The sequence below is a fragment of the Cuculus canorus genome, chromosome 28 (genome assembly GCF_017976375.1).
Source record: "Cuculus canorus isolate bCucCan1 chromosome 28, bCucCan1.pri, whole genome shotgun sequence".
Classification (NCBI taxonomy): Eukaryota; Metazoa; Chordata; class Aves; order Cuculiformes; family Cuculidae; genus Cuculus; species Cuculus canorus.
This window is the reverse complement of record NC_071428.1, coordinates 3820203-3845626: the sequence shown is the minus strand read 5'-3', so window position 1 is coordinate 3845626 and position 25424 is coordinate 3820203. Positions and strand designations below refer to the sequence as shown.

Here is a 25424-nt window from a genome sequence, read left to right as displayed (position 1 = left end):
CATGCTCCCTCGCTCTACAACCACGCCCCCTACAAGAGAGTTCACGCCCCCTCCGTGCTAGACCACGCCTCTCCACTCTGCCACTCCCCCTCGGGCTATGGCCCTATACGGCAGGCCACGCCCCCTAGATGACCATTTGTGGTATGGCCATGCCCGAATACTATAGGCCCCTCCCATTGTGCAGCAGACCACGCCTCCACCACTCAGCCACTCCCTCAAGCTGTATGGTCATGCCTCCTCCAGGCCAGACCACGCCCTATCCACGAAGAGACGCCCCTACGTGCCAGGCCACGCCCTCTACTCGCCACCACGGCCCCATGAGGGAATGGTCATGCCCCCCCCCCCCAGTGCAGCAGTACATACACCCTCCACGCAGCCTTGCCCTCATGTGGGAATGACCACGCCCCCTTCGCGACAGGCTACGCCCCTCAAGCAGAGGCCACATCCGGGTAACCACGCACCCTCACTGCCAGACCACGTCCCCATGCAGGAATGGTCACGCCCCCTCACGCAGCCACGCCCCCATGAGAGATGGCCGAGCCTCCTACGGGGAGATACGCCCCATCGAGTGACCACGCCCCCTGCGCACCAGGCCACTTCCCCACATAGGATGACCACGCCTCTTCAACAGGAAAGCCCCTCCTACCGGCCACGCCCCCTCCGCGCTGCCATGCCCCCTCTCAGAAGACCAAGCCCCTTTCTGTGCAGCATTACCAGTGTTCTACCCTCTGCGAGGGCCTCGCCCCGTCAAGCCCCGCCCCCTCATGGAGGCCACGCCCTTCCCCCGGCCGGGTTGACCACGCCTCTTCCTGGTTGGCCACGCCTCCGATTTGTCACACTCCCTCCGAGCGGCCACGCCCCAGTCTGACTGGTCACGCTCTTCTGATTGGCCACGCCCCTTCCGGGCCGGACGAGCCTCGCTGGGGCAACACTGGGCGGGTCCTGCGCCGAGTGTCCCTGCCCAGCACCCGTAGCGGCTGCACTTCGCTGCTCGGCACCCGTAGTGGCTGCGTGTCATTCGCCGTTTCCGGTGCTGTCCGTGGGGTCGCGGTGGCGGTGAGTGCGGGCCTGGGGTAGCGCCCGGTACAGGCCTGGGGGTGTGGGAGAAGAGTAGCGGCGGGCGGTGGATGTGATCTTGGGGGCAGCGGATACCTCAGGGGCAGCTCCCGGTACCGGCCCAGGGCGACCAGATGCCCCGAGGGCAGCCCCGGTACCGGCTTAGTAGCCGCAGATGTCCCGGAGGAGCCTCCGGTACCGGCTTAGTAGCCGCAGATGTCCCGGAGGAGCCCCCGGTACCGGCCCAGGAGCCGCAGATGCCCCAGAGGAGCCCCCGGTACCGGCCCAGGAGCCGCAGATGCCCCAGAGGAGCCCCCGGTACCGGCCCAGGAGCCGCAGATGCCCCAGAGGAGCCCCCGGTACCGGCCCAGGAGCCGCAGATGCCCCAGAGAAGCCCCCGGTACCGGCCCAGGAGCTGCAGATGCCCCAGAGAAGCCTTTTGCAGGTTTTATTAAGAGGATTTCAGCTTTCCCGGTTTATAAATGCCCCCATTTGTAGCTCAATGGGAGCGATAACAGTTGATATTGATTGTGCCTCTTTGTGATCCGAGCCCTGAGTACAGAAAAAGAGACAAATCACGGAGCAAGGTGGAGGCAAACTGGGGGACCGTGTCCCCACAGCACCAGGCTCAGCTTGGAGTTGTCTCCGTGGTCCGTCCCTGTGGTTCTGGCTTCAGGCAGCAGGAAATCCAGAAGGCAAGGAAGCAGGGATTTGTCTTTCATTTAATCCAGAGACGCGGCAGGTTCAGATCCCTTCCTGATGTCAGCAGGGTTTTTTGCATAATTTCACTAGCAAATTATATTCCCCATCTATAAAGTCTTTCCTGAGGACCATGGGCAGGCAAGGATTTTGCTGACAGCCTGCAGATTCGGATGGTTCTTGATCCAAGCACAGATCTGCCAAGTGGCAGCAGTTTTAATCTCCTCTGCTAAAGCTCTTCTCGACAAACCCTATCAAAGAGCCCTCACCACTCGTGTTAAAGAATTCTATCACCAAAGACATGATGTAATCCAGAAGGACCCGGACAAGCTGGAGAAGCAGGGCTGTGCGAACCTCAGGAGGTTCAACAAAGCCAAGTGCAAAGTCCTACTCCTGGGTTGGGGCAATCCCCAGTTTCAATCAGGATGGGGCATGATGTGCTTGAGAGCAGCTCTGAAGAGGAGGACTTGGGGTGCTGGTTGATGAAAAGCTCGATGTGAGCTGGCAACGTGCGCTCGCAGCCCAGAAACCAACCGTGTCCTGGGCTGCATCCAGAGAAGCGTGGCCAGCAGGGAGGGAGGGGATTCTGCTCCTCTCTGGGGAGATGTCATCTGGAGGATGGTGTCCAGTTCTGGAAAGCTCAACAGAAGAAGGAGATGGAGCTGTTGGAATGGGTCCAGAAAAGGCTACAAAGATGATCTGAGGGCTGGAGCACCTCCCGTATGAGGACAGGCTGAGAGAGCTGGGCTCTGAGGAAACCTTATAGCAACCTTCCAGTACCTGAAGGGGCTCTGAGAAAGCTGGGGAGGGGCTGTTCATAAAGGCGTGTGGTGACAGGATGAGGGGCAATGGGGGTAAACTGGAGAGGGGCAGATTTAGACTGGACATAAAAGAGGAATTTCTTCACAATGAGGGTGGAGAGGCCCTGGAACAGGCTGCCCAGAGCAGTGGTGGCTGCCCCATCCCTGGAGGGGTTCAAGGCCAGGTTGGATGGGGCTTGGAGCCCCTGAGCCAGTGGGAGGTCTCCCTGCCCATGGCAGGGGGTGGAACTAGATGGGCTTTGAGGTCCCTTCCAACCCAAACTATTCTATGTTGGGGGGTCCGAATTAAGCAGAAACTTTCAGGTTCTTGTGCCTCCTGAATTTGGCGAGTGGTGGTTTAGAAAACTGCTTTCCCATCCCTATTTTCTTTACTGTTAAACCTGCCATTTGAAACAGATGGGAAATATTCTCGTGTGGAACTGGATTTTTCCTTCTTCTTCTGCTGTTCATCCTCGCACAGCAAAGTAAAATAACCACGGCAGCCTCCACGGGCTGAGAGCTTCACCGGTTCTTGCAGTAGCATAACTGGAGTTTGATTTCCAAATGTGTGTTGTGCATTGATCGTTAGGGGAAAGAACATAAGGAATCTTTTCAAAATTAAAATCCCTCTGTGTGGAGTTGTTTTGTCATTCTATGCAATGAAACATAATAAGAAAACCTAAAAAATCCCCTTCTGTCTCTGCAGGAAAAATGCTGAGAAGCCTGAGAGGACTTGTCTGCCATCCTCAAAAGGTAAGTGGTGCAACAACGTGGTGCTGCTTCCAGTATTTCAGCTGTCCTGAGTCCCAGACTGACAATTTACAGCAGTGAAAAGTGAGATTAATAGTCTAAAAATGTGGTGTCTGCTATGAGGTGGCTGGGTCAAACCCTGTTACGGGTAAATGAAAGAGAGATAGCTTGTATGTGTCCCTCCTCCTCCATTTCCCTCTCATAGGTAGAGAGAGGATGTGCCAACAAGCCTGGATTTTTGACTTAAATAAGACACTCATTAGCAGACTGAAGTCTGGCATTCTGAAATGTCCAGAATGCTGAAATTCTACATCTTCACTGCCAGCATTTCTCAGAAAACAGAGAATCTACTTGTTTGGCAAAGGAAAAAGCCCTTTATACAGAATAGAATGTCTGTTCTTTCACCACGGGCTGCTGGTAGAGTGGTGACTTTCCCAAAGGTGGCTCAGTGCTTCAGGTTCGTGTGGCGATATCAGCTCTGCCACAGCAACATGGCAGCACTGCATCCGCAGTGAAGCTTCCAGGTGTTACGATCAACACAACAAATTAGCATTGCATTGGGCCAAGAGAGTTGGGGTTGTTCAGCTTGGAGAAGGGAGACCTTAGAGCAGCTTCCAGCACTGAAAGGGGCTCCAGGAAAACTGGGGAGAGGCTCTCGATCAGGGAGGGCAGGGAGAGGACGAGGGGAACGGTTTTGAGCTGAAAGAGGGGAGAGTGAGATGAGATCTTAGGGAGAAATGTTTTGCTGTGAGGGTGGGGAGGCCCTGGCCCAGGTTGTCCAGAGCAGTGGTGGCTGCCCCATCCCTGGAGGTGTTGAAGGCCCGGTTGGATGGGGCTTGGAGCCAGTGGAGGTGTCCCTGCCCATAGGCTGGAACTGGATGATCTTTGAGATCTCTTCCCACCCAAACCATCTCATGGTTCCATGATTCCAACTTGACGTCCACCAGAACCCCCAGATCCCATCCCTGGAGGGGTTCAAGGCCAGGTTGGATGGGGCTTGGAGCCCCTGAGCCAGTGGGAGGTATCCCTGCCTGTGGCAGGAGGTGGGACTGGACGGGCTTTGAGGTCCCTTCCAACCCAACCCATTCTATGACCTGGAATTACTTCCTACTGCTACAGAATTCCAGTTGTTTTATTTGCTGTCGTCTTTAAATCTTTTCCCCTGGCACATGGTGATACTGTTGGAGGATGGTGGTGAAATTCCTTGTTTCCAGAGGTGGGATTCAGTGCTGTACTTACGATGTCAGCCTTGATGAAATAAGCAGCCTTTTCTGGAGACAAAGATGCGCTGAATTGTGTAGGAACAGCTCCACCTTACGGCACATGACTTTGTGATTAATCTCCGTGCACCACGTGATGGTTCGCTGCCATTTCAGGGATTCACGTTAGACTGCTCTGTCTTTTGGCAGATGGAAACATGCTCTGAAATCCATTCTACACTGCAGAGATAAACAGCATTAAAAGATGGTGCAAGAACCTTATGAATGTGTTAGGATTTACTACCCAGAGCTGTAAATGGCACGGAGGTTGGAACCAGATGAGCTTTGAGGTCTCTTCCAACCCAAACCATTCTACGAATTCCTTCCCTGAAGGGAGAGTGAGCGCTGAAATGCGGATTCAGGAGGGATGTGGGATAATCCAACATCACACTTCCTTCTGAGCCCTTCTGGATTTCATATAGATACAGCAAATACTTTGAGTTGAAAGGGACCTTAAAGATCATCCAGTCCCATCCCTGCTGCAATGGGCAGGGACACCTCCCAGTGGATCAGAGGGCTCCAAGCCCCGTCCAACCTCTCCTTGGACACCTGCAGAAGAACACTGGGAGGACAGCAGCAGGGCACCACGCTGTGGAGCATGGAAACGGCTATTCCTGTCCCAAAACTTCAGTTTATGGCCGCTGTCATCGGCACAGACTGACAAAATACCAGAGGATGCTGCATCCCCAGAGGTGCTCAAGGCCAGGTTGGATGAGGCTTGGCACCCTGTGATCTAGTGGGAGGTGTTCCTGCCCATGGCAGGGGGTGGAACTGGGTGATCTTTAAGGTCCCTTCCAACCCAACCCATTCTGCAATTCTATGAAAACAGGAAACTTCTTGCTCTGTTTACACTTGGATCCTGCAACTCCTCCATCAGGAAGATGAAGAGAAGCTCTCGGTTCTGCTTGCTTGGAGCATGCGGGGGTTTTAGTCATTGACAAGCACTCATGTTTTCTATCCCCGTAACATAATAAAACGCTTGTCCTTCTACTACACACCTCCTTGCCTGTTTTGGCCAGGCTTTACGAGCACATTTTAGTGGTTTGTTGGTGGAAAAAAAGAATGAATCGGCTGAGCTGGCTGTTTCTGTTTCTCAGCCACGTCTGTGTTGTAATGAAAGGGTCTGTATGCAGGGACACAGTTAGGAAACCCAGTGCAGGGAATGTAATTATAAATATCAAATAGTGGGCAGCGCTGCACTAATCCCTCGATAATTGAAGTGATTATGGATTACCAGACAGCTCGAATTTGCAAGATAGGAGCTGCTATTCATCAGTGCAGGCAGAAACTCCGTGGAACCTTCCTAGCAATAAGACCTCAGGGCTATACGTGTGCTTCTAAGCAGCCTTGAAGGGGGCAACTCCTCCAGACTTTGGCTCTCTGCAGGGCTTGGGGTGGTCGGTGGCTTAACTGGGTGGAAACAGTTTAATGCAGGCATCTAAATGGGAGATATGTTCTAATGATGAGTTTTTATACTAAAGGCAGAGAATTCGGTTCTGATCGTGTGCTGCCTTGACCCAGTCATAACGTGCTTCCAAAACAAACTGCTACCTGAGTTTTTTTACCAGTGACCTTTGACTGCTAAGAAGTTTGTTGTCTCTTTGCCTTTTTCTTTCCTTAGTTGGACCATCGGTACGCCCTCCATACGGCAGCCAAGGATTGCTTAAGCTCCCTTGTCAAACAGGATGTCCAAACACCGGCAGAAGGACCAAGAGCAGTTTTCTACACCAGCGAGAACGACCCGGTGAGTTACTGCTACAGTCGTTATCGTCAGACAGTGAGTATCCAGGTTCTATCAGGCTGCCCATGGACCTGCTGGAGCCAGGAGTGCTTGTGGAGATGGTGTTGTTCTAGGAAAGGAAGCTCGTGGGCTGAACAACAGGCATCCAGACCGTGATCCCAGCCCAACGAAATGCACCTGCCTGCATTTAAACAGGGCAGGGCTGGTCTCTGCCTGAAAGCTCTTGGGAACGAGTATTGATTCATTCTCTGCGTTGCATGGATGAAGCAGATTAGGTGTTGTAGAAGCTCAGATGTGGCTTAGCTTGTCATCAGACACCATTAATTTCAACTTCAATGTTATTTTTCCTTGACTAACCTCCCTAAATTGGCTATCAAGGGGGATAAAAAACACACCCCAGATGACCTCAGTGCCACACAGCCCTCCAGCATCATAATTTCAGCCTCACAGCCTTTGAGGTGCTTTTCTCTGCCTCTGTAATTGGAGTCTTTCAATCCTGATTCCTCTGGGGTCTCTATGGAAACAGCAGCATGCAGATGATCTCGTTCACGTGATGCCAGTGTCTCTATAGATTGCCTAGAAGAGTCCAGATGGCAAGGATTGTCTCCGCTGTCCTGTGCCTGCCATTTACGTTGCCAGGCAACTGACTTTGGCATTCTGACTTCATGTGCCTGATGTTTGGCGACAACCGCTGTTGCGTATTAATTTATCAGATTGGCGTTCCTTGGAGTTGCCGTGCTGCAGCAGAGGCTCCGCTGGCTCGCCTCAAACCCAAGAGCTCTGCCTGCACCCCTTCTTGCCCGCCATCAAGTCCCATTAAAAATTAATTAAGAAGACCAGATAAAAACTGAATTTTTAATAAGGCTTAGCTTTTAGATACCTCTCCCTTAGCAAAACTCCAAGTGACTGAACATGAGGATAATGATCCTGACCCACCTTACAGACACAGGAGCTGAAGAGCGAAGGAATGTGCCCAAGGTTATGCAGCAAGTCAGTGGTGAAACTGAGAATGAAAGTGGTCTCCGGAGCACTGCTACTCTGTCTGAGTCCATAGATAACGCTGCCCTGCAGAAAGACGGGCGCTGCCAACATGTGTCCAACACGTGCAGGAAAACTCATGCAGGGAATCCAGTCTAGAGTCTGAAATACACCCTGCTTGGACATAGACTGAAGTCTGTCTTAGCAGGTCTTCCCTCTAGCCCATGTCCAGTAGCATCTCCTTGCAGCAGAGCAGCTACTGACCAGGAAACACCACATTGGAAACTCAAGTGGCGTAGAGAGCGGTTTGCTGAAGTTGCCTTTCAAGTTACCTTTTTTTTTTGAAATAGAAACCTATTTATTTATAGGTTTCTTCCTCTAAACAGTTTGGCAAACCTATGGGTTCCTGGAATCCTGCTGTACCAAAGTAAATCCTGCAGTCCAGGAGGCACTGCCCTGTCCTCCAGTATCTCAAGGTCTTTTTTTGGAGAGAGGGGCCCAAAATTGAACCCAGGATTTGAGGTGCCTCAGGAATTGTGGAGAGGCAGCAAAGAACATGGTTTTGTCACAGACTTTAAGAAAGTAACTCTGACTCCAGCAGATTCCAAAAGGGGATCAGACCTCTCTTAGCATGGTGTGGTGACCAGAAGTATGAGCTGACTGATAGAAGACAAGATAAATTCCTGAAGCACAGGGCCACCGGTGCTCACAAAAGTTCATACACATGCTCGAGGAGTCTCTTTATTGTGTATTGCCAGGTAGGACATCCTGTCTAAATTTAGACTCTTCCTCAGCATCCCTGTGGCAGAGGGTTGGAACTGGATGATCTTTAAGGTCCTTTCCAACCCAAACCAGTCTATGATTCTATCTGCCAGGATTGTCCCAACACCGCACTTCCCGCTTTACCTTAATACGCAAGTTCTCCTGACTCTCAGTAAGCAGCCACTCACTCAGACTGCGCGTTCCTTCCCTTTCCATTCTCCCAGGTCTTCTGTATCCAGAAAAGACGTATTGGACTTTCCCAAGTATTACGGTTTACGTCTTACCTTTCCAGGCCAACCACGCTGAGCACCACGAGGGTCGCCACTACACCATCCCACTTGAGGAGGTGAAGGCTGTGTTTCCACACGGACTGCCCCATCGCTTCCAGCAGCAGGTACTTTGTCCTGGAGCAGATCTTTAGGGAACGGAAGAACCAGATTAATTAGGTAACTGGGATGCTTTCCTGTTGTTCCTGGTCCTCACTATCTATATCATCTAAAAGATAAGAGCCAGCCTAACCCCAACAGTGGCAGAAGGGTGTGAGGATTCCATCTTAGGTGACTTTCTATCCAATATTTTTCATCTCTGAGTACATAATGAGTTACAGAACTATTGCCTGCAGTTACGTTTCTGTATGTAATGGGCTGCAGCATGAAATGAGTTTGTGTCAGCAACAAACAAATCTCGTCTCTTGATTTCTTGTGAGATGGATCATGCCATGAGGGGACCAGACTCCATCAGTAGCCAACGTTGACTGCATGTTGGGTTTAGGAACAGATTTCTTATCTGTGAGTTAGTAATTCTAGGTGGTTGACTTGATTCAATAACAGGCTGGTCAGCCTCACCTCGATCTCTGGGAAGGTTCTGGAGTTCTCACTATGAGAAGGGCATGGATCTGTTGGAGGGAGTCCAGAGGAGGACTATGGAGATGATCGGAGGGCTGGAGCAGCTCCCATCCAAGGACAGGCTGAGAGAGTTGGGGTTGTTCAGCCTGGAGAAGGGAAGGCTGGGGAAGACCTTGGAGCAGCTTCCAGTACGGAAAGGGGCTCCAGGAAAGCTGGGGAGTGACTTTTTACAAGGACATGAAGTGATAGGACAAGGGGGAATGGCTTTAAATTGGAAGGGGAAAGGTTTAAATTGGACATTAGGAAGAAATTCTTCACAATGAGGTGGGGAGGCCCTGGAACAGGTTGCTCAGGGAAGCTGTGGCTGCCCCATTCCTGGAGGTGTTCCAGGCCAGGTTGGATGGGCCTTGGAGCCCCTGATCCAGTGGGAGGTGTCCCTGCCCATGGCAGGGGGTGGAACTGGATGGGCTTTGAGGTTCCTTCCAACCCAAACCATTCTATGATTCTATAAGGTGATGGAACAGCAAATCCTGGAAACGATTTCCAGGCACAGAAAGGACAAGAAAGCCATCGGGGTGCTCAGTATGGCTTCACAGGGGGAAGTCACGCCTGGCCAACCTGATAACGCTCATATGCAAATGGGATGGGCCTGGCTGACAAGGTGGGAGCAGTGGAGATTCTGACCCTGCAGAGCACCCATCAGAGACGGAGTTAGGCCAGGAGCAGCTCTAATGGGCCGGCACCTGGCTGCAGGTTCATATTCTGTTCCTTTTCTCAGATTAAGACCTTCAACGAAGCCTGCCTGATGGTGCGAAAACCAGCTCTAGAACTCTTTGCTTACTTGAAAAAGTCTAACTTCGCGCACCCAGCTGTCAGATACGTGATCTGTATCTTTTTTATTACCTGATGATAGCATGCAAGTTGAAGACGAGCAGCTGAGTTCAGCTGGTTTTGCCTTGTGGTACAGATCCACGAACAGGGCTGTCAGCACAGTTATTGGGACGATCAGTTCTGATGTAGTGGGATGGGAGACACAGAGAGAAGGACCTCTTTAGGCTGGGCTTGCCTAAGGATGGAACACCATCCTTGCTTTTATGACCCTTGATATTGCTTTTGCGAGAGAATTACAGTCAAGTGTAAATGGAAGTGGGGTTTTTTGAAGATTTTCCTTGACAGTCAGTGTTGGAGATGGTGAGAAAGGAACCGGGAAGACCATGACTTTGTGTCACGTGGTTCACTACTGCTCAAGGCAAGGCTGGCTGGTGCTGCACATCCCAGATGGTAAGAACACCAACACTGTTACTACATCAAACACATACGATTATCTGGAAGATATCCCTGCCAGTGGCAAGGAGGTTGGAACTGGATGATCTTTAAGGTCCCTTCCAACCCAAAGCATTCCATGATTCTATGCTGCTTCAAGACAAGGGTATGGGGTACGGCACAGCAAGTTATCTGCTGATTGATAAGAAGCTTGATATGAGCTGGCAATGTGCGCTCACAGCCCAGAAGGCCAACTGTATCTTGGGCTACATCAAAACCAGCGCAGCCAGCAGGGAGGGAGGGGATTCTGCCCCTCTGTTCCTCTCTTGAGAGAGACTTCAACTGGAGTATTGTGTCCAGTTCTGGAATCCTCAACAGAAGAAGGAGATGGAACTATTGAAATGGTCCAGAGGAAGAACAAGGATGATCCGAGGGCTGGAGAACCTCCTGTACGAGGACAGGCTGAGAGAGTTCAGCCTGGAGAAGAGAAGGCTCCAGGGAGACCTTAGAGCATCTTCTAGTACCTGAAGGGGCTCCAAGAAAGCTGGGGAGGGGCTGTTCACAAAGGCTTGTGGTGATAGGACAAGGTGGAATGGGGATAAACTGGAGAGGGGCAGATTTAGACTGGACATAAGGAGGAATTTCTTCACCATGAGAGTGGGGAGGCCCTGGAACAGGTTGCCCAGGGAAGCTGTGGCTGCCCCATCCCTGGAGGTGTTCAAGGCCAGGTTGGATAGGCCTTGGAGCCCCGGATCCGGTGGGAGGTTGGAACTGGATGATCTTTCAGGTCCCTTCCAACCCAAAGTATTCTATGATTCTATAGTGGAGAAGACTTCTATAGCACAAAACCCCCAAATTATGCAAAATAATTAGTTATTGTTGCCTGCTCTCATGTGCTCGTGGTCAGTCTTTCTTTCTCCGCTATTAACATATTTGACGAGAGACTGAGTGTGGGTCTGTGTGACCTGCTCTGTTCCCAAGAGAATCTTCTCCATCAAGGACGACAGACTCTTCTTACTGGTGTAGCAGGATAAAGATAAGACGTACAAACACATCCCCCACCACCCAACTCATGCAATGATTTTGAGTGAAATAAAAAAGCAACTGTTGTATTTTCTTACAGCTCATCTCTGGGTGAAAAACTGCAGGGAGCTTTTGCAGTCTTCTTACAACAAAGATCGGCTCGATCAGCCTTTGCAAGCATCTTTTTGGCTGAAGAACTTCAAAACCTCAAACGAGCGCTTCCTAAAAGAGGTTCGTAGAGCCTGTCAGGTTGTTTTGGTTGGTGGCTAAGAACTCCCCATGGGATTCTCTCTCAGGGCCTGTGTGCATCTGAGCTTCCTCTCTTTAATGGGATGAGGTTCAACAAGGTCAAGTTACAACACCATTATGCAGCTCCAGGCTTGGGGAAGAGCAGCTGGAAAGCTGCCTGGCAGAAAAGGATCTGGAGTGCTGGTCAATAGCAGCTGATCATGTGCCAGCAGTGGCCCAGGTGGCCAAGAAGGCCCCAACGTCTTGGCTTGGATCAGCCATGGGGTGGCCAGCAGGAGCAGGGATGGGATTGTCCCCTTGTGCTCAGTGCTGGTTTGGCTGCACCTTGAATCCAGTTTTAGGCCCCTCCAAGAAAGACCTTGAGGGGCTGGAGCACAGACAGAGAAGGGAACGGAGCTGGGGAAGATGGCTGAGGGACCTGGGATTCTTCAGCCTGGAGAAAAGGAGGCTCAGGGGAGACATTATCACTGTCTACAACTCCCTGAAAAGATGTTGTGACAAGATGGGTGTTGGTCTCTTCTCCCAAGTGACAGGTGATAGGGAATGGCCTCAAGTTGCACCAGGGCAGGTTCAGATTGGGCATCAAGAAAAATTTCTTCACCAAAAGGGTTCTCAGGCACTGGAATGAGCTGCGCAGGGAGGTGGTTGAGTCCCCATCCCTGGAGGTATTTACAAGCCGGATGGATGAGATGCTCAGAGATGGTTCAGTAGTGGACCGGGAAGGTTGGACTCAGTGATCTCAAACCAACCAAGCAATTTTATGATTGAGCACCTTGACAAGCACTCTAGATTTGCTCGTTTAGAAGAAACGCTTTGTGTGTTCTCACATGCAGTCGTGTCGCATCAAACACGTAGCCCCTGCCCTCCACTAGAATTCACATTTTGTTTGAAAAGAAAGACTTCCAATCCCTGCTGTGGGACTGGCTCTTTGCAACAAACGCTTCTCCCAGGCGCTGCACTAGTCTTTAACGCTGGCAAAGAACTGGGAATCTTGGCTTCCAGGCTTGCTAAGCTGCCTACGTGCTGCTTAGTCCCCACTCTAATTGTAGTTCTCTTACCACAGATAAAAACACAAAGAAAATATGTGTGGGGCAAACGAGACAGCACGGAGGAGGGCAGACCGCTGGGTGAGGTGGTGGAGCAGGTAAGGAATTGGAGCTGCTTCTGGCTTTGTCTCACCTTTTGTTCAAAGTCTCCATCGTTGTGTTCATGGAACAAATTGCTTGGAAAGAACTTTGAGAAACAAGTTCTGGGAAACGGAAAGCATTTCCTTACCAACAAAGTGGCTACAAAAACCACTGTGGAAGATGGGATGGATCTGGAAGTTGTGAGAGGACTTGGAGGGGAAGCAAAAATCAGAATTTGAAACCTCCCATGTCTTTGATGCTTGGTTCCTTCAGCCAGATCCTCTGAAAGAACAAGTCGTCATTTATCTTCCTTCCCTCTTAGAATGAGCAGACAGTTCTCACAGTTGCCTGCATTACATGTTAACAGGAAAACCAACCTGAGTTCTGTGCCTTTTCCTACTTTTACAGGGTTTAGCTCGTGTGAGAAACGCCAGCGACGCTGTTGGGGTTGTGCTGAAAGAGATAAAGCAGCAATGTCACCTTGGCTTCTTCCGGCTCCTTGTGGCGGTGGATGGCGTCAATGCACTCTGGGGAAGGACCACGCTGAAAAAGGAAGACAAAAGTCCTGTAAGGAGGGACCTGCTCTGATGATATTTGTGTTGGGAGAGCTGGGGAGAGCCTTTTGGTCATGGTTAAGTTCCACGGTAACCCCTGAGGGATGGGTATGTCGCTTTGCTGGCTGGAGGGACCTGCGAAAAGTCATCCTGTGCTTGAGGCAATTCTTACTGAAGAAAGTTCTCTCGGTAAGAAAAGTCTTACAACAGTGGGAGAGATTTGGGCATTTCTCTATGTAAGGCTGGATAGAATCGTGGAATTGTTAAGGTTGGAAAAGGTCTAAAGATCTCCAAGTTCATCCAGTTCAACTGTCCCCAACTCCACCATGCTGACTGAACCATGTCCCAAAGTGCCACGGCCACGTGGTTTTTGAACCCCTCCAGGGATTGGCACTCCCCCTCTGCCCTGCGCAGCCTCTGCCACTGCCCAAGAATCCTTTCAGTGAAGAATTTTTTCCCAACATCCAATCTAAACCTTCCCTGGTACGACTTGAGGCCATTTCCTCTCATCCTATCACTTGTTCCTTGGGAGCAGAGTTCAGCACCCACCTCACTCCAACCTCCTTTCCAGGAGCTGCAGAGAGCGATGAGGTCTCCCCTCAACCTCCTCCAGACTAAACAGCCCCAGAGCCCTCAGCTGCTCCCACAACCCCTGTTCTCCAGCCTCTTCCCAGCTCTGTTCCCTTCTCTGGACACACTCCAGCTCCTCAAGGTCTTTCTTGGAGTGAGGGGCCCAAAACTGAACTCAGGATTCAAGGTGCAGCCTCACCAGAGCTGAATTTAGGGGCAGGATCACAGTACAAAGTAAAATCAAAGAGAAAAAATGTGCCTAAAAGATGCAAATGACCCCTCCAGCCTAGTTTAAAGCAGGGGAGGAGGAATTTATGTCTCAGATAAAAACTGCTGGCAAAAAATAAGACGCCGTCTCCCTCAGGTTTCTCCAGAGGAACTGACACTTGTGTACAACCTGAGGAAGATGATGAGGAACGACTGGGTGAGTTGGGTCCATGTGCTGGGTACGTTATTCCCAGCAATTAAAACCGCAGGTTGGGAAGTGTAAAGCTACAAATATAACATCACACATCGCTGTGTTCCTTCAGCGACAGAGGACGGGCACAGGGTTCCTGCATCGCCCAAGAGGTCAGGTCAGAACAGACAGTGCTGTTCCCGATTCCTGTGCGAAACCCAAGTGTCTCGCCCCAAGCCGGAGGGGTTTAATTACCATTAACGCATTCTTTGAACTAAGGAGGGCTTTTGGTTCCTGAACGTTTTAGTGTAGGAGAGCAACTCGCGCTCTGTTTTCAATGCCCTGCATGCCAGCGTCTCTGACAGGGCGCCTTCAGGTTTAAAAGGATGTGGAGAAATTGCTAAAATAGATGGGTTGGTTGCACAGAAAGCCATTTGGAGGTGAGTGACGCGTCTGGACACAGCACTGGGAGCATGAGCTGTGCGTCCCCTGCGCTGGGTGTGGCAAGGGTTCATGTAGTCATAGAATCATAGAATAGTTTGGGTTGGAAGGGACCTCAAAGCCCATCCAGTTCCACCCCCTGCCATGGGCAGGGACACCTCCCACTGGCTCAGGGGCTCCAAGCCCAATCTAACCTGGCCTTGAAACCCTCCAGGGCTGGGGTAGCCACAACCTCCCCTGGGCAACCTGTTCATGTCCCACCACTGTCATGGTGAAGAAATTCTTCTTAATGTCTAGTCTAAATCTGCCCCTCTCCAGTTTATCCCCGTTCCCCCTCGTCCCATCCCCACAAGCCTTTATGAACAGCCCCTCTCCAGCTTTCCTGGAGCCCCTTCAGGTACTGGAAGGTCACTCTAAGGTCTCCTGGGAGCCTTCTCTTCTCCAGGCTGAACCCCAACTCTCTCAGCCTGTCCTCGTACAGGAGGTACTCCAGCCCTTGCATCATCTTTGTAGCTTCCTCTGGACCTGTTCCAACAGCTCCATGTCCTTCTTACATTGAGGATTCCAGAACTGGACACAGTATTCCAGAGGAGGTCTCACAAGAGAGGAACAGAGGGGCATTGTTGGAGAGGAATAGTTTGGACCATTGGAACCAGCATGGGGAACTCTGGAACTGCAGTAAATGTGGGATCACAGAGGAGGATTCTGCACTTGTGGAGTTGTTACACATTGATTCTAAAGGGTTTCTGCGCTGCCTTCCAGAGTGGAGGGGCTGTCGTGACGACCCTCAGCCAGACTGGTTCGCTTTTCAAACCCCGTTCTGCCTATTTGCCGCAAGAGCTGCTGGGGAAGGTGAGTCTGGGCCCTTCCCACGCTGGGATACAAACAGGATTCCCGGGCTGGGAGCTGTGTCCCGCTCGGGCAGTGGGATCTGCATCCCTGCAGTTTCATCCTTTGTGGCACACTCTGCTCACTCCCTGCTCCCCCAGGAGGGCTTCGATGTGCTGGATCCCTTCATCCCTATCCTGGTCTCTAACTACAGCGCAGCTGAGTTCGAGAGCTGCTATCAGTACTACCGGCATTGCCGCTGGCTGCAGCACCCGAGAGGTCAGCACCGGCACCGGGGCGAGCTGGGGGGGTCCAGGGGGGAACGGAATCTGGGGCCAAGTGGTGGCCGAGGGCTGCAGGTGGATTGGGGTCCGGGATGGGGCAGGGAGGGACCGGAGGGAGGCAGGGGGAGTCCACAGGGGGATTGAGGTGTCCAGTACAGGGGTTGTGGGAGCCAGGGCAAAAGGGGGCCAGGGGAGCAGGGGCTGGGATGGGAGGTGCAGGGACTGGGGGGGACTGGGGTGCAGGATGGGAGGGTCCAGGGACAGAGGTTGGGGGAGGAACGAGGGGGTACAGGGTCCAGGATGGGAGTGCAGGGGTTACGGGAGGGAGTGGGAGGCAGGGAGGGTGTGAGGGGTCCAGGAACCAGGATGGCAGGGGGAGGCTGAGGACCACGGCGGGGGGCGGGGGGGGCAGGATGTGAGAAGCAGGGGGCACAGGGGAGATTGGGGGGCAGGGGGGACAGGGGTTACGGGCAGCATCAGGAATTGGGGTTATGGGGCGAGAAATCGGCGCGTGGGATGAGGGGGATGCGGGAAGCAGGGGTGGTACAGGGAGGAGGGAGATCGGGGTGCAGGATGAGGGGATGCGGGAACGAGGGGGGTATGGGGAGGAGGGAGATCGGGGTGCGGGATGAGGGGATGCGGGAAGCAGGGGGGTACGGGGAGGAGGGAGATCGGGGTGCGGGATGAGGGTATGCGGGAAGCAGGGGTGGTACGGGGAGGAGGGAGATCGGGGTGCGGGATGAGGGGATGCGGGAACCAGGGGGGGTACGGGGAGGGGGGAGATCGGGGTGCGGGAACCAGGGGGTACGGGGAGGGGTGAGATCGGGGTGCGGCACGGGGGGTTCCGGGGACCGAGGCGGGGGTAGGAGGTCCAGGGACAGGGGTTCGGGGGGAGGTCCGTGACGAGCCCGTCCCGTCGCGCAGCGCACACGGAGGAGGGGAAGGAGGAGCTGCGGTTCCTGAGCGGCTCCAACCCGCGGCAGCTCGAGCGTCTGGCGGGGCCCCTGTAGCGAAATAAAGCCCGTGTCGGTGTGTCCGGTGTCGGTGTCGGTGTCCGCCCGGGGGGGAGGGAGCGGGGAGGGCTCCGCCGTGACGCCGTTTCCGCCGCTAGTGCTGTTTCCGCCGTAGTGATGCCGGGAGAGGCGGTCACGCTGCAGCTCGGGCACTACGCGGGCTGCGTGGGAGCCCAGTGGTGGGGGCTGCAGGTGGGCACCGAGACCGGAGAGAGGGACCGAGGGACGGGGACCTGGGACCGGAGAGACGGACTGGGGGGGACCGGATGAGAGGGGCGGAGGAGAACCGGAGAGAGGGATGGAGTTCGGGGGGGGGGGGGGGGGGGGGGGGGAGTGTCACCCTGGGGGACGAGGATCTGAGACCGGAGAGAGGGATGGAGTGCCCGGGGGAGGGGGGGGACACTGGGGACCGAAAAGAGGGGTGAGGGAGGGGACTGGGGGTCACGGGGGAGCGGAGAGAGGGGAGGGAACCCGACAGAGAGATCGGGGAGCGGAGAGAGGGAACAGCAGTTCCTCGGGTTGGCGAGTGGCCGTGACTGGGAACGGGACCGGGGTGGGACGGGGGAACGGGAGTACCGGAGGGAGGGATGGGGTGGCCGGGGGACCGGGGCGGGACCGGGAGGACTGCCCCGGGGGGAGACGGGGAGGTGTCCGGGTGTGTCCGCCCCGTGTCTGACGCTGCCCCCAGGCCGCCCCGGGCCGGGGTTCCCCCGAGCTCCGCCGCTCCGCGCTGCTCCGCACCGAGCGGGCACTGGGCGGCCGCGAGCGGCTCACACCGCGCCTGGTGGCGCTGGAGCTGAAAGGTACCGGGGGGCACGGGGACACCCCCTCCGCTTCGGAACCCCCGCTCCCCTTCGACCAATCGCCAGTCCTTGTCTTGCTCTGCCCGTCCCGGTCCCAGGACCCCGTTCCGTTCTGCTCGTCCCAGTCGCAGGACTCTGCTCTGCCCCGGGATCCCCCGTCCCGGTCCCAGGACCCTCCTCGCCCATCCCGGTCCCGGTCCCCGCTACCCTCCGGGACCCCCCCCTTCGCCCGCCGCAGCCCCGGTCACGGTCCTCGCTCCCGTCCAGGACCCCCCTCGCCCATCCCAGTCCCGCTCTGCCTCCCGAGCCCCGGTCCCCGCTCCCCTCCGGGACCCTTCTCGCCCATCCCGTTCCCGGGACCCCCCTCTCCCGCCCCGGTCCCCTCTCGCCGGTCCTTGTCCCGCTCTGCTCCCCCCGGTCCCCGCTGTCCCCGGTCTCTCGGTCTCTTGCAGGCGGCGCGGCGAGGCCGGTGGTGGCGGAGGGGCCGGTGGCGTCGTGGTGAGTGCGGGGCGGGGAGGGGGCGGGGGCCGCGGGACCTGCCGCCTGTTTCTGTTGCAGGGACGGAGCCGTGGCCTCGTACCTGGACCGGGGCTCCACACCGAGGGACGGCGGGGACCGGGCGGTGAGCGGCAGCGGGACCGGGAGAGGGAGCGGGGCTGGGAATGGGATAGAGAGCAGGGATGGAGTGGGCACAACGGAGACCGGGACAGGGAGTGGGACTGGGAATGGGATGGAGAGTGGGGTTGGGGTGGGCACAGCGAGGAGCGGGACTGGGAATGGGATGGAGAGCGGGGATGGAGTGGGTGCAACAGGGACTGGGACAAGGAGTGGGAATGGGAATGGGATGGAGAGCGGGGTTGGGGTGGTGAGTGCGGGGAGTGGGAATGGGAATGGGATGGAGAGTGGGGCTGGGGTGGGCACAGCGGGGAGCAGGAGCAGGGCTGGGAATGGGATGGAGAGTGGGGCTGGGGTGGGTGCAACGGGGACCGGGACTGGGAATAGGATGGAGAGCAGGGCTGGGGTGGGCGCGACAGGGGAAACCAGGACTGGGAGCGAGACTGGGGATGGGATGGAGAGCGTGGCTGGAGTGGGCACAACAGGGACCGTGACTGGGAATGGGAATGGGGTCCCAGGATGGGCAATGCAGGATTGGGATCAAGGTCCTGGGGATGAGAGCAGGGGTGAAGGGGGGGTCCCGGGGTTGGGGGGGCTGAGAGGGACCAGTGAGTAAGGAGGAGGGTTCTGGGGCCAGAGCGAGCCGAGCAGGGCAGGGTCCTGGGAAGGGATGGAGAGTGGTGATGGGGTGGGCACAGCATGGACAAAGCATGAGCGGGACTGGGGTCCTGGGGATGAGGAGGGAGTCCTGGAGCTGGAGGGAGCGAGGAGGGGATCAATGACTGGGGGGGGTGTCCCAGGGCCTGAGTGAGCAGAGCAGGGCAGAGTCCTGGGAATGGGATGGAGACCAGGGCTGGGGTGGGCACTGTGGGCTCCTGGGGAAGGTGGAGTGGGACCACGAGCAGAGTCCCCAGAGTGGGCAGAGTGGGGTCCTGGGGTGGGCAGAATGGCCTGGGCCCCCCAGCTGTGTGCCATGTTGTCCATGTTCCTGTGTTGTGTCCTGGCTCCCTCCCAGCTGTGCCCTGGGCTCTGCTCAGGTTTGCTTCCTCTCACCCCGGTGCTCGCTGCAGCTCCCTGCCCTGCAACACGTGGATGGATGGGGCAGCACATCCCATAATGGAGCTTTTTTTCTGCAGGAAGACAACACTTCTGAAGGACGAGGGAGTCCCCATACTTCAGTTCCAGGTGGGTGCGGGTGCTCTGACCAGTTTGTGCTTCCCCAGGGTTCTGGTTTTTCCTGCTGGGACCAGAGCTGCAGCGTAATCCCTGTGAGTGCTGGGGCCGGACAATGCAGCAGGGAATGAGCGTGAGGGAGAAGGGAAAGAAGGAAATGATGGGTGAGAAGCTGGATGTGATCTGACAACAGGTGCTCACAGCCCAGAAACCACCCGTGTCCTGGGCTGCATCCAGAGCAGTGGGAGCAGCAGGGACGGAGGGGGTTCTGCCCCTCTGCTCCGCTCTGGTGAGACCCAACCTGGAGCCCTGAGTCCAGTTCTGGAGTCCTCAGCACAGGAAGGACATGGAGCTGTTGGAACGGGTCCAGAGGAGGCCACAGAGATGATCCAAGGGCTGGAGAACCTCCTGTACGAGGCCAGGCTGGGAGAGTTGGGGTTGTTCAGCACAGAGACCTTAGAGCAGGCTCTCAATACTTAAAGGGTGCTGATAACAAAGATGGGGGAAATCTTTTTAGCAGGGCCTGTAGTGATACGACAAGGGGGAATGGTTTGAAGCTGAAAGAGAGGAGATTGAGATGAGATCTTAGGAGGAAATGTTTCCTGTGAGGGTGGGGAGGCCTTGGCCCAGGTTGCCCAGAGCAGTGGTGGCTGCTCCATCCCTGGAGGGGTTCAAGGCCAGGTTGGATGGGGTTTGGAGCCCCTGAGCCAGTGGGAGGTGTCTCTGCCCATGGCAGGGGTGGAACTGGATGAGCTTTGAGGTCCCTTCCAACCCAAACCATCCCATGAAAACTGGGATAAGATTTATTTCCTGCCAGAAAGGGGTCAGAGAGCAGCAACAAGTTAAGAAACTGGACGAGGTGAAAAGCTGCGTTTTCTTCATTTGATCAGCCCTTTGCTCTTCCCCACCTCTCATTCCAGGCGCAGCTCCTGACCCTTCACCACTCGCTCTTTCTGAGGAAGCTCCCTCGGGTGGCGGCGTGCGGCTCTGGTCTGATTACCTCAACGTGCACTTGCATCCTAAGAGCGTCTACGTCATCCGTCAGTACATGCTCGATGGGTATGGCTGCAGAGTGGCTCAGAATCCATTTTCCAGAGCAGGATCTTCCTTTTGCCTTTAAGGAAAAATTAAGAGGGGACAGAAAAAGCTGATTTTGGGGTTTTTTTTTGCTCAGGGAATGTGGTTGTCTGGAAGCCTTTGGACAAGGTGAGAGTCTGCTGCAGGACCCTGGCTGCCTGGAGGAGCTGGAAGATCGGTTGCACTTTTATGTTGAAGAATGTGATTACCTGCAGGTTCGGCCGCTTGGTCTAAACTCTCTTTTCTTTCAAGACATTTTCTGTTCGGGATCAAGCAGAATCCTGGCTGCTACTTTCATTTTACACAGGGGTTTCAGGTCCTCTGCGACCTACACAACGGATTCTCTGGAGTTGGCGCTAAGGTGACAGAACTGCTCTACGATGAGTACTCGGGAAAAGGGATCCTGACGTGGGGGCTGACTCCAGGCATGAGTAACCTGGGTGTAAGTAAACAGTAGGAAACAAGGCAATGCTTCAATGCCCAGGATGGATTCGACTGTGCCACAGAATCATAGAATAGTTTGGAATGGAAGGGACCTTAAAGATCATCCAGTTCTAACCTCCTGCCATGGGCAGGGACATTCCATTAGATCAGGCTGCCCAAGGTCCATCCAACCTGGCCTTGAACACCTCCAGGAATGGGGCAGCCACAACTTCCCTGGGCAACCTGTTCCAGTGTCTCACCACTCTCACTATGAAGAAATTCTTCCTTACGTCCAGTCTAAATCTGCCCCTCTCCAGTTTATCCCCGTTCCCCCTCGTCCTATCAGCACAAGTCTTTATGAATAGTCCCTCCCCAGCTTTCTTGTGTGTCTTGTTTACATCTTTAGATTCTGACGGTTGGGTTTTTTTTTTTCCCACCCAGGATTCTCAGAAGAACTTGTACAGAGTGATGAACACAGCCCTGGGCATCGTCCACCTCTGCCGGCACAGCTCGCTCCTTTGCCCTTTGTCGCTCAGCGCGAGCTTGGGGCTCAGGCCGCAGCCTCCAGTGACGTTTCCATACCTAAACTACGATGTACGTCCTGCAGTACGTCCAACAAACCACACTGGTGGCTTTCCACGCTCCCACACTGACCCATCTGTCCCTGCAGCTCAGTTGTTTGAGTGGTGGTGTTTCATGATGCTGTTCTGCGAAGCAGGAAAGATGTTTTTCCTTGCTGTTAGCAGAGTTCATGGCCAGTTCTTCCTTCCCAGTTCTTTCATACCTTTAACAACGCTTGGACTTCTACTTTGCTGAGCTCTTTTCTTGCTCTGCTGCCTTTGGTATCAGCACTGAAAAACTTGCTGTGCTGCATTGTTCTTCCCATGTGGAGAGGGTGACTCCAGCTTTGTCCGAGCACTAAGCAGCTGTGGACAAGAAAACTGGCAGCAGATGATTCATTAGTAAGCAGCCAAACCCTGGAACAACTTATCCAGACTCTGGAACAACTTATCCAAACCCTGAAACAACTTCTCCAAACCCTGATGTAACCTACCCAAACCTGGGATTAATTTACCCAGACCCTGGAATAACTTGCCCAAACCCTGGAGTAATTTATCCAGACCCTGGGATAATTTATTCAGATCTTGGAATAACTTATCCAAACCCTGGAGTAACTTATCCAGAACTTGGAATAACTTATTCTAACCCCGAAGTAACTTATCCAAACCCTGATATAACTTATCCAGACCTTGGAATAACTTACTGAGACTCTGGATTAATTTATCCAGACCCTGGAATATCCAAACCTTATCTTAACATATCTAGACCCTAGAATAACTTATCCGAACCCTCAAATAATTTATCCAAACCCTGGAATAACTTCAAGCAGTCTCCATACAACACATAAATTGCTTAAGTTAAATACATTAAAATCGTTTAAGGACCAGATTGAACTCCTCCATCTCTCTTCCCCCGCAGGTATCCCTGAACTATCAGAGCAGCGCGGTGCTGGCGGCGGCACTCGATACCCTCACGGTGCCGTACCGGCTCTCATCCTCCCAAGGCTCCATGATGCACCTCGCTGAAACTCTGAACTTCTCTGGGAGAAAGGTATGGGCAGAAGGAGCAGCAGCCGCTCACCTCGCTGCCTCTTCCTTCCCATCCCCACATTCCCAGGACACGGGGAGCTGCTCCGCATGGTGACCTGTCACCCCTCGGGCCTACAGGTTGCGGCTGCTTGGGCCTCTCTTCCCTTTCCTGCCCGGCACAGCTGCTCGCTTGCTGACGTTTTGTGCGCCCACCGGCAGGATGTGCCCTGGAAGCTTCTGGTTCCGTGGAGGGAGCGAAGGGTTCGCTCCTGTTTCGCTCAGTCCGTTGTTCTACGAGGAATCGGCAAAGAAAGTCACGTCAGGTAAAGGGCGTTTGAACCGCACTCGGGAATTCCATTCTCAACTCCAGCACCCTCAGAAGCACCATTTCTCTCCAAAGCCATTGTCAATCTTGTTGGGAATGCTGGGATGTGGCCGGTTCTGTGCGCTAAAGAAAAGCAGCTAAAATGCAACGGAGGCACCGCTATTTTCAGCCAAGTCCCCTAGCAAAGCCTGGATGGTTTTCTTTGCAGCAGCTCTGCTGGGACGCAACCACCTTCCCTGTTCCACGCCTGTGAGAGTGCCGAGCAGACCCTGCAGCGGTACCTGCACGCCCTCTTCCCGGGCGCCCTCAGGTTGGGAATGATCTGGTTTAGTTTGGAACGGAGAACTGAAGGCAGAGCGAGGTTTGGGTAACATTGCCTTTGTCCTTGCAGCACAGCCCACGTGCTCCAGCAGCCGTGTCACACCCTGCCGCCATACCCCCAGTTTTTCTCTCCTCTCCTGACCCAACAAGGCTTCCTCCAGGACAAACCTCCCCCTTCCGCAGCAGGTACCGAGTGTCCCGGAATGCAGCTTTGCAGCAGCTCAGGTGGAGCAGTGACATCTGACAGGGGGAGAATAAGGTTCAGCCAGGCCAAGTGTTGCATCCTGCACTTGGGTCACAACAACCCTACACAGCTCCAAGCTTGGAGAAGAGCAGCTGGAGAGCTGCCGGTGGAAAAGAAACTAGGAGTGTTGGTCAGCAGTGGCTGAACATGAGCCAGCGGTGGCCCAGGTGGCCAAGAAGGCCACCAGCATCCTGGCTTGGATCAGAAACTGTGTGCCAGCAGGAGCAAGGAAGGGATTGTGCCCCTGTGCTCAGCACCTCAAATCCTGGGTTCAGTTTTGGGTCCCTCACTCCAAGAAAGACCCTGATGGGCTGGAGCGCGTCCAGAGAAAGGAACGGAGCTGGGGAAGGGTCTGGAGAAGAGGGGTTGTGGGAGTAGATGAGGGCCCTGGGGCTGTTTAGTCTGGAGGAGGCTGAGGGGAGACTTCATCACGCTCTGCAGGTCCTGGAAAGGAGGTTGGAGCAAGATGGGTGCTGGGCTCTGCTCCCAAGAACAAGCGATAGGATAAGAGAAACAGCCTCAGGCTTTACCAGGGGAGGTTTAGATTGAACACTGGGAAAAACTTCCCTGAAAAGGTTCTCAGGCACTGGCAGAGGCTGCTCAGGGCAGGGGTGGCATCCCCATCTCTGGAGGGGTTCGAAAGCTGAGTGAACGAGGTGCTCAGGGATGGGTCAGTCTTGGACAGGGATGGTTGGACTCGATGATCTCGAAGGTCTTTTCCAACCAAATGATTCGATGAAGAGAATTCTTTAAAAAGAATAAACCCAAAAACTCTTCTAGGTGTTTTTAGGGCAAAACTGGTTAGTGTGAAGCAACTCTGATGCTACGCAAAATAGGGCAGGGAACAAGATTTGGATTGGTGTGTTGAAACAAAGACGTTTTCCCTGCAGCTGTGGAGAGCATCCCTGTCCTGGCGGCCCTGCAGTCCTCCCCGGTGCTGCACACACTCCTCACCAGCTTGTACAGGGATATACAGAAGCTGAACACGCGGCGATTTGCCAGCTTCTTCTCCACGGGAGTTGAGCAGGATGAGTTCCAGGAGGCCTTGGAGGAGCTGAGAACTTTGTCACAGTGCTACAAGGCTGGGCTGGAAGCAAGTCAATCTGAAGATGAAGCAGATTCAGACTAACTTGTCTTTATTACGAGAGAGAGGGGAGTAAGAATAGCCTTAAGATCACTTCTGAAATAAAAGGATGGTTTTTAACAATGGCCCCGGTGGTCCTTGCTCTTCATTTCTGCACAGTCTTGGTACCAAGGCTGGCTGAAGTTGTCCAGTTACTCACAAGGGTGCTTTGAGAAGGAACAAAGATGCTTTTCTGGGCTGGTTTTGTACATTTGGGGTTTTTTAAGACTTTGCAAAGTGGCAAATTAGAATAAGAGCACACAATAAATACAGAATTAAGAGCAGAACTTTCCTGCATACACTCAACACAAGGAAAGCTTACTAGAAGGTTTGTGTTTGTTCACGTGAAAACAGACATTGTATGGTACAACATGGTCCTCCTGACCTGTCTGACCCAGAGCCTCCCCTCTGGGCCTCAGAAGATCTTGGAACAGATCTTCCTAGAAGCTCTGCTTAAGGGCAGGGAGGTGAAACGACATGGCTTCATCCACGGCAAGTCCTGCCTGACCAACCTAGGGGCTTTCTGTGATGGGGCAGCCACAGCAGTGGACATGGGGAAAGCAATGGATGACATCGATCTGGACTTTTGTAAAGCTTTTGACACCGTCCCCCACATCATCCTTCTCTCTAAATTGGAGATGGATTTGATGGGTGGGCTGTTTGGTGGAGAAGGAGTGGGTTGGATGGTCGCATCTGGAGAGTAGTGCTCAACAGCTGGATATCCAGATGGAGATCAGTGATGAGTGGTGTCCCTCAGGTGTCTGTACTTGGACCAGGGCTGTTCAATATCTTCATCAATGACACAGCCAGATAGAGGGCAACCTCAGCAAGTTTGCAGATGACACCATGCTGAGGGTGCAGTTGTCATGACAGATGTCATCCAGAAGGACCTGGACAGGCTGGAGGAGTGGGGCTGTGTGAACCTCACAAGGTCCAACAGGGCCACGTGCAAGGTCCTGTGCCTGTTTTGGGGCAAACCATAGTTTCAATAGAGGATGGGGGACAATGCGATTGAGAGCAGCTCCGAGAAGAACTTGGGGTGGTGGTGGATAAGAAGCTCGACATGAGCTGGCAATGTGCTTGCAACCCAGA

At 54.1% G+C, this 25424-nt stretch overlaps 2 protein-coding genes and 1 long non-coding RNA gene across 19 annotated transcripts; 2 read left to right on the top strand and 1 right to left on the bottom strand.

Annotated features, from left to right (window-relative positions):
* The first annotated feature begins 896 nt into the window (after positions 1-896).
* Positions 897-16655, top strand: DAP3 (death associated protein 3). 8 transcript variants are annotated; one of them, XR_008447320.1, is made up of 14 exons: positions 897-1056; positions 3262-3308; positions 6186-6308; positions 8338-8439; positions 9669-9777; positions 10079-10171; positions 11277-11407; positions 12489-12569; positions 12961-13119; positions 14041-14100; positions 15075-15192; positions 15277-15366; positions 15504-15621; positions 16551-16634. XR_008447320.1 is itself a non-coding variant. In XM_054050661.1 (14 exons), exons 2-14 carry the CDS (start codon positions 3267-3269, stop codon positions 16587-16589), a joined length of 1212 nt encoding a protein of 403 aa, XP_053906636.1. In that variant the 5' UTR covers positions 897-1056; positions 3262-3266; the 3' UTR covers positions 16590-16655. The 8 variants fall into 8 exon arrangements, 7 of the variants coding, with proteins under 7 accessions (XP_053906636.1, XP_053906635.1, XP_053906634.1 ...); XM_054050661.1 differs by having other exon boundaries at positions 15557-15621; positions 16551-16655; XM_054050660.1 differs by having other exon boundaries at positions 15052-15192; positions 16551-16655.
* LOC128849320 (uncharacterized) lies at positions 1064-13057 on the bottom strand. 3 transcript variants are annotated; one of them, XR_008447322.1, is made up of 6 exons: positions 12930-13057; positions 12605-12834; positions 8330-8460; positions 7242-7370; positions 4545-4744; positions 1064-2386 (listed from the first exon to the last, which is right to left on the bottom strand). It is a non-coding gene; the product is annotated as an uncharacterized LOC128849320 (long non-coding RNA). The 3 variants fall into 3 exon arrangements; XR_008447321.1 differs by lacking the exon at positions 1064-2386 and having other exon boundaries at positions 4021-4744; XR_008447323.1 differs by lacking the exon at positions 1064-2386 and having other exon boundaries at positions 4021-4744; positions 12701-12834.
* An 82-nt stretch (positions 16656-16737) lies between the features above and the next one.
* On the top strand, positions 16738-24357 carry MSTO1 (misato mitochondrial distribution and morphology regulator 1). 8 transcript variants are annotated; one of them, XM_054050655.1, is made up of 14 exons: positions 16738-16831; positions 17328-17442; positions 17895-17940; positions 18001-18064; positions 19194-19242; positions 20151-20289; positions 20405-20522; positions 20615-20749; positions 21172-21336; positions 22210-22341; positions 22458-22642; positions 22853-22954; positions 23036-23151; positions 24100-24357. In XM_054050655.1, the coding sequence occupies exons 1-14, from the start codon at positions 16757-16759 to the stop codon at positions 24336-24338; spliced, it is 1680 nt and encodes a 559-aa protein (XP_053906630.1). In that variant the 5' UTR covers positions 16738-16756; the 3' UTR covers positions 24339-24357. The 8 variants fall into 8 exon arrangements, with proteins under 8 accessions (XP_053906630.1, XP_053906629.1, XP_053906628.1 ...); XM_054050654.1 differs by lacking the exon at positions 17895-17940 and having other exon boundaries at positions 19073-19242; positions 21172-21324; positions 22856-22954; XM_054050653.1 differs by lacking the exon at positions 17895-17940 and having other exon boundaries at positions 19073-19242; positions 21172-21324.
* The last annotated feature ends 1067 nt before the right edge of the window (positions 24358-25424 follow it).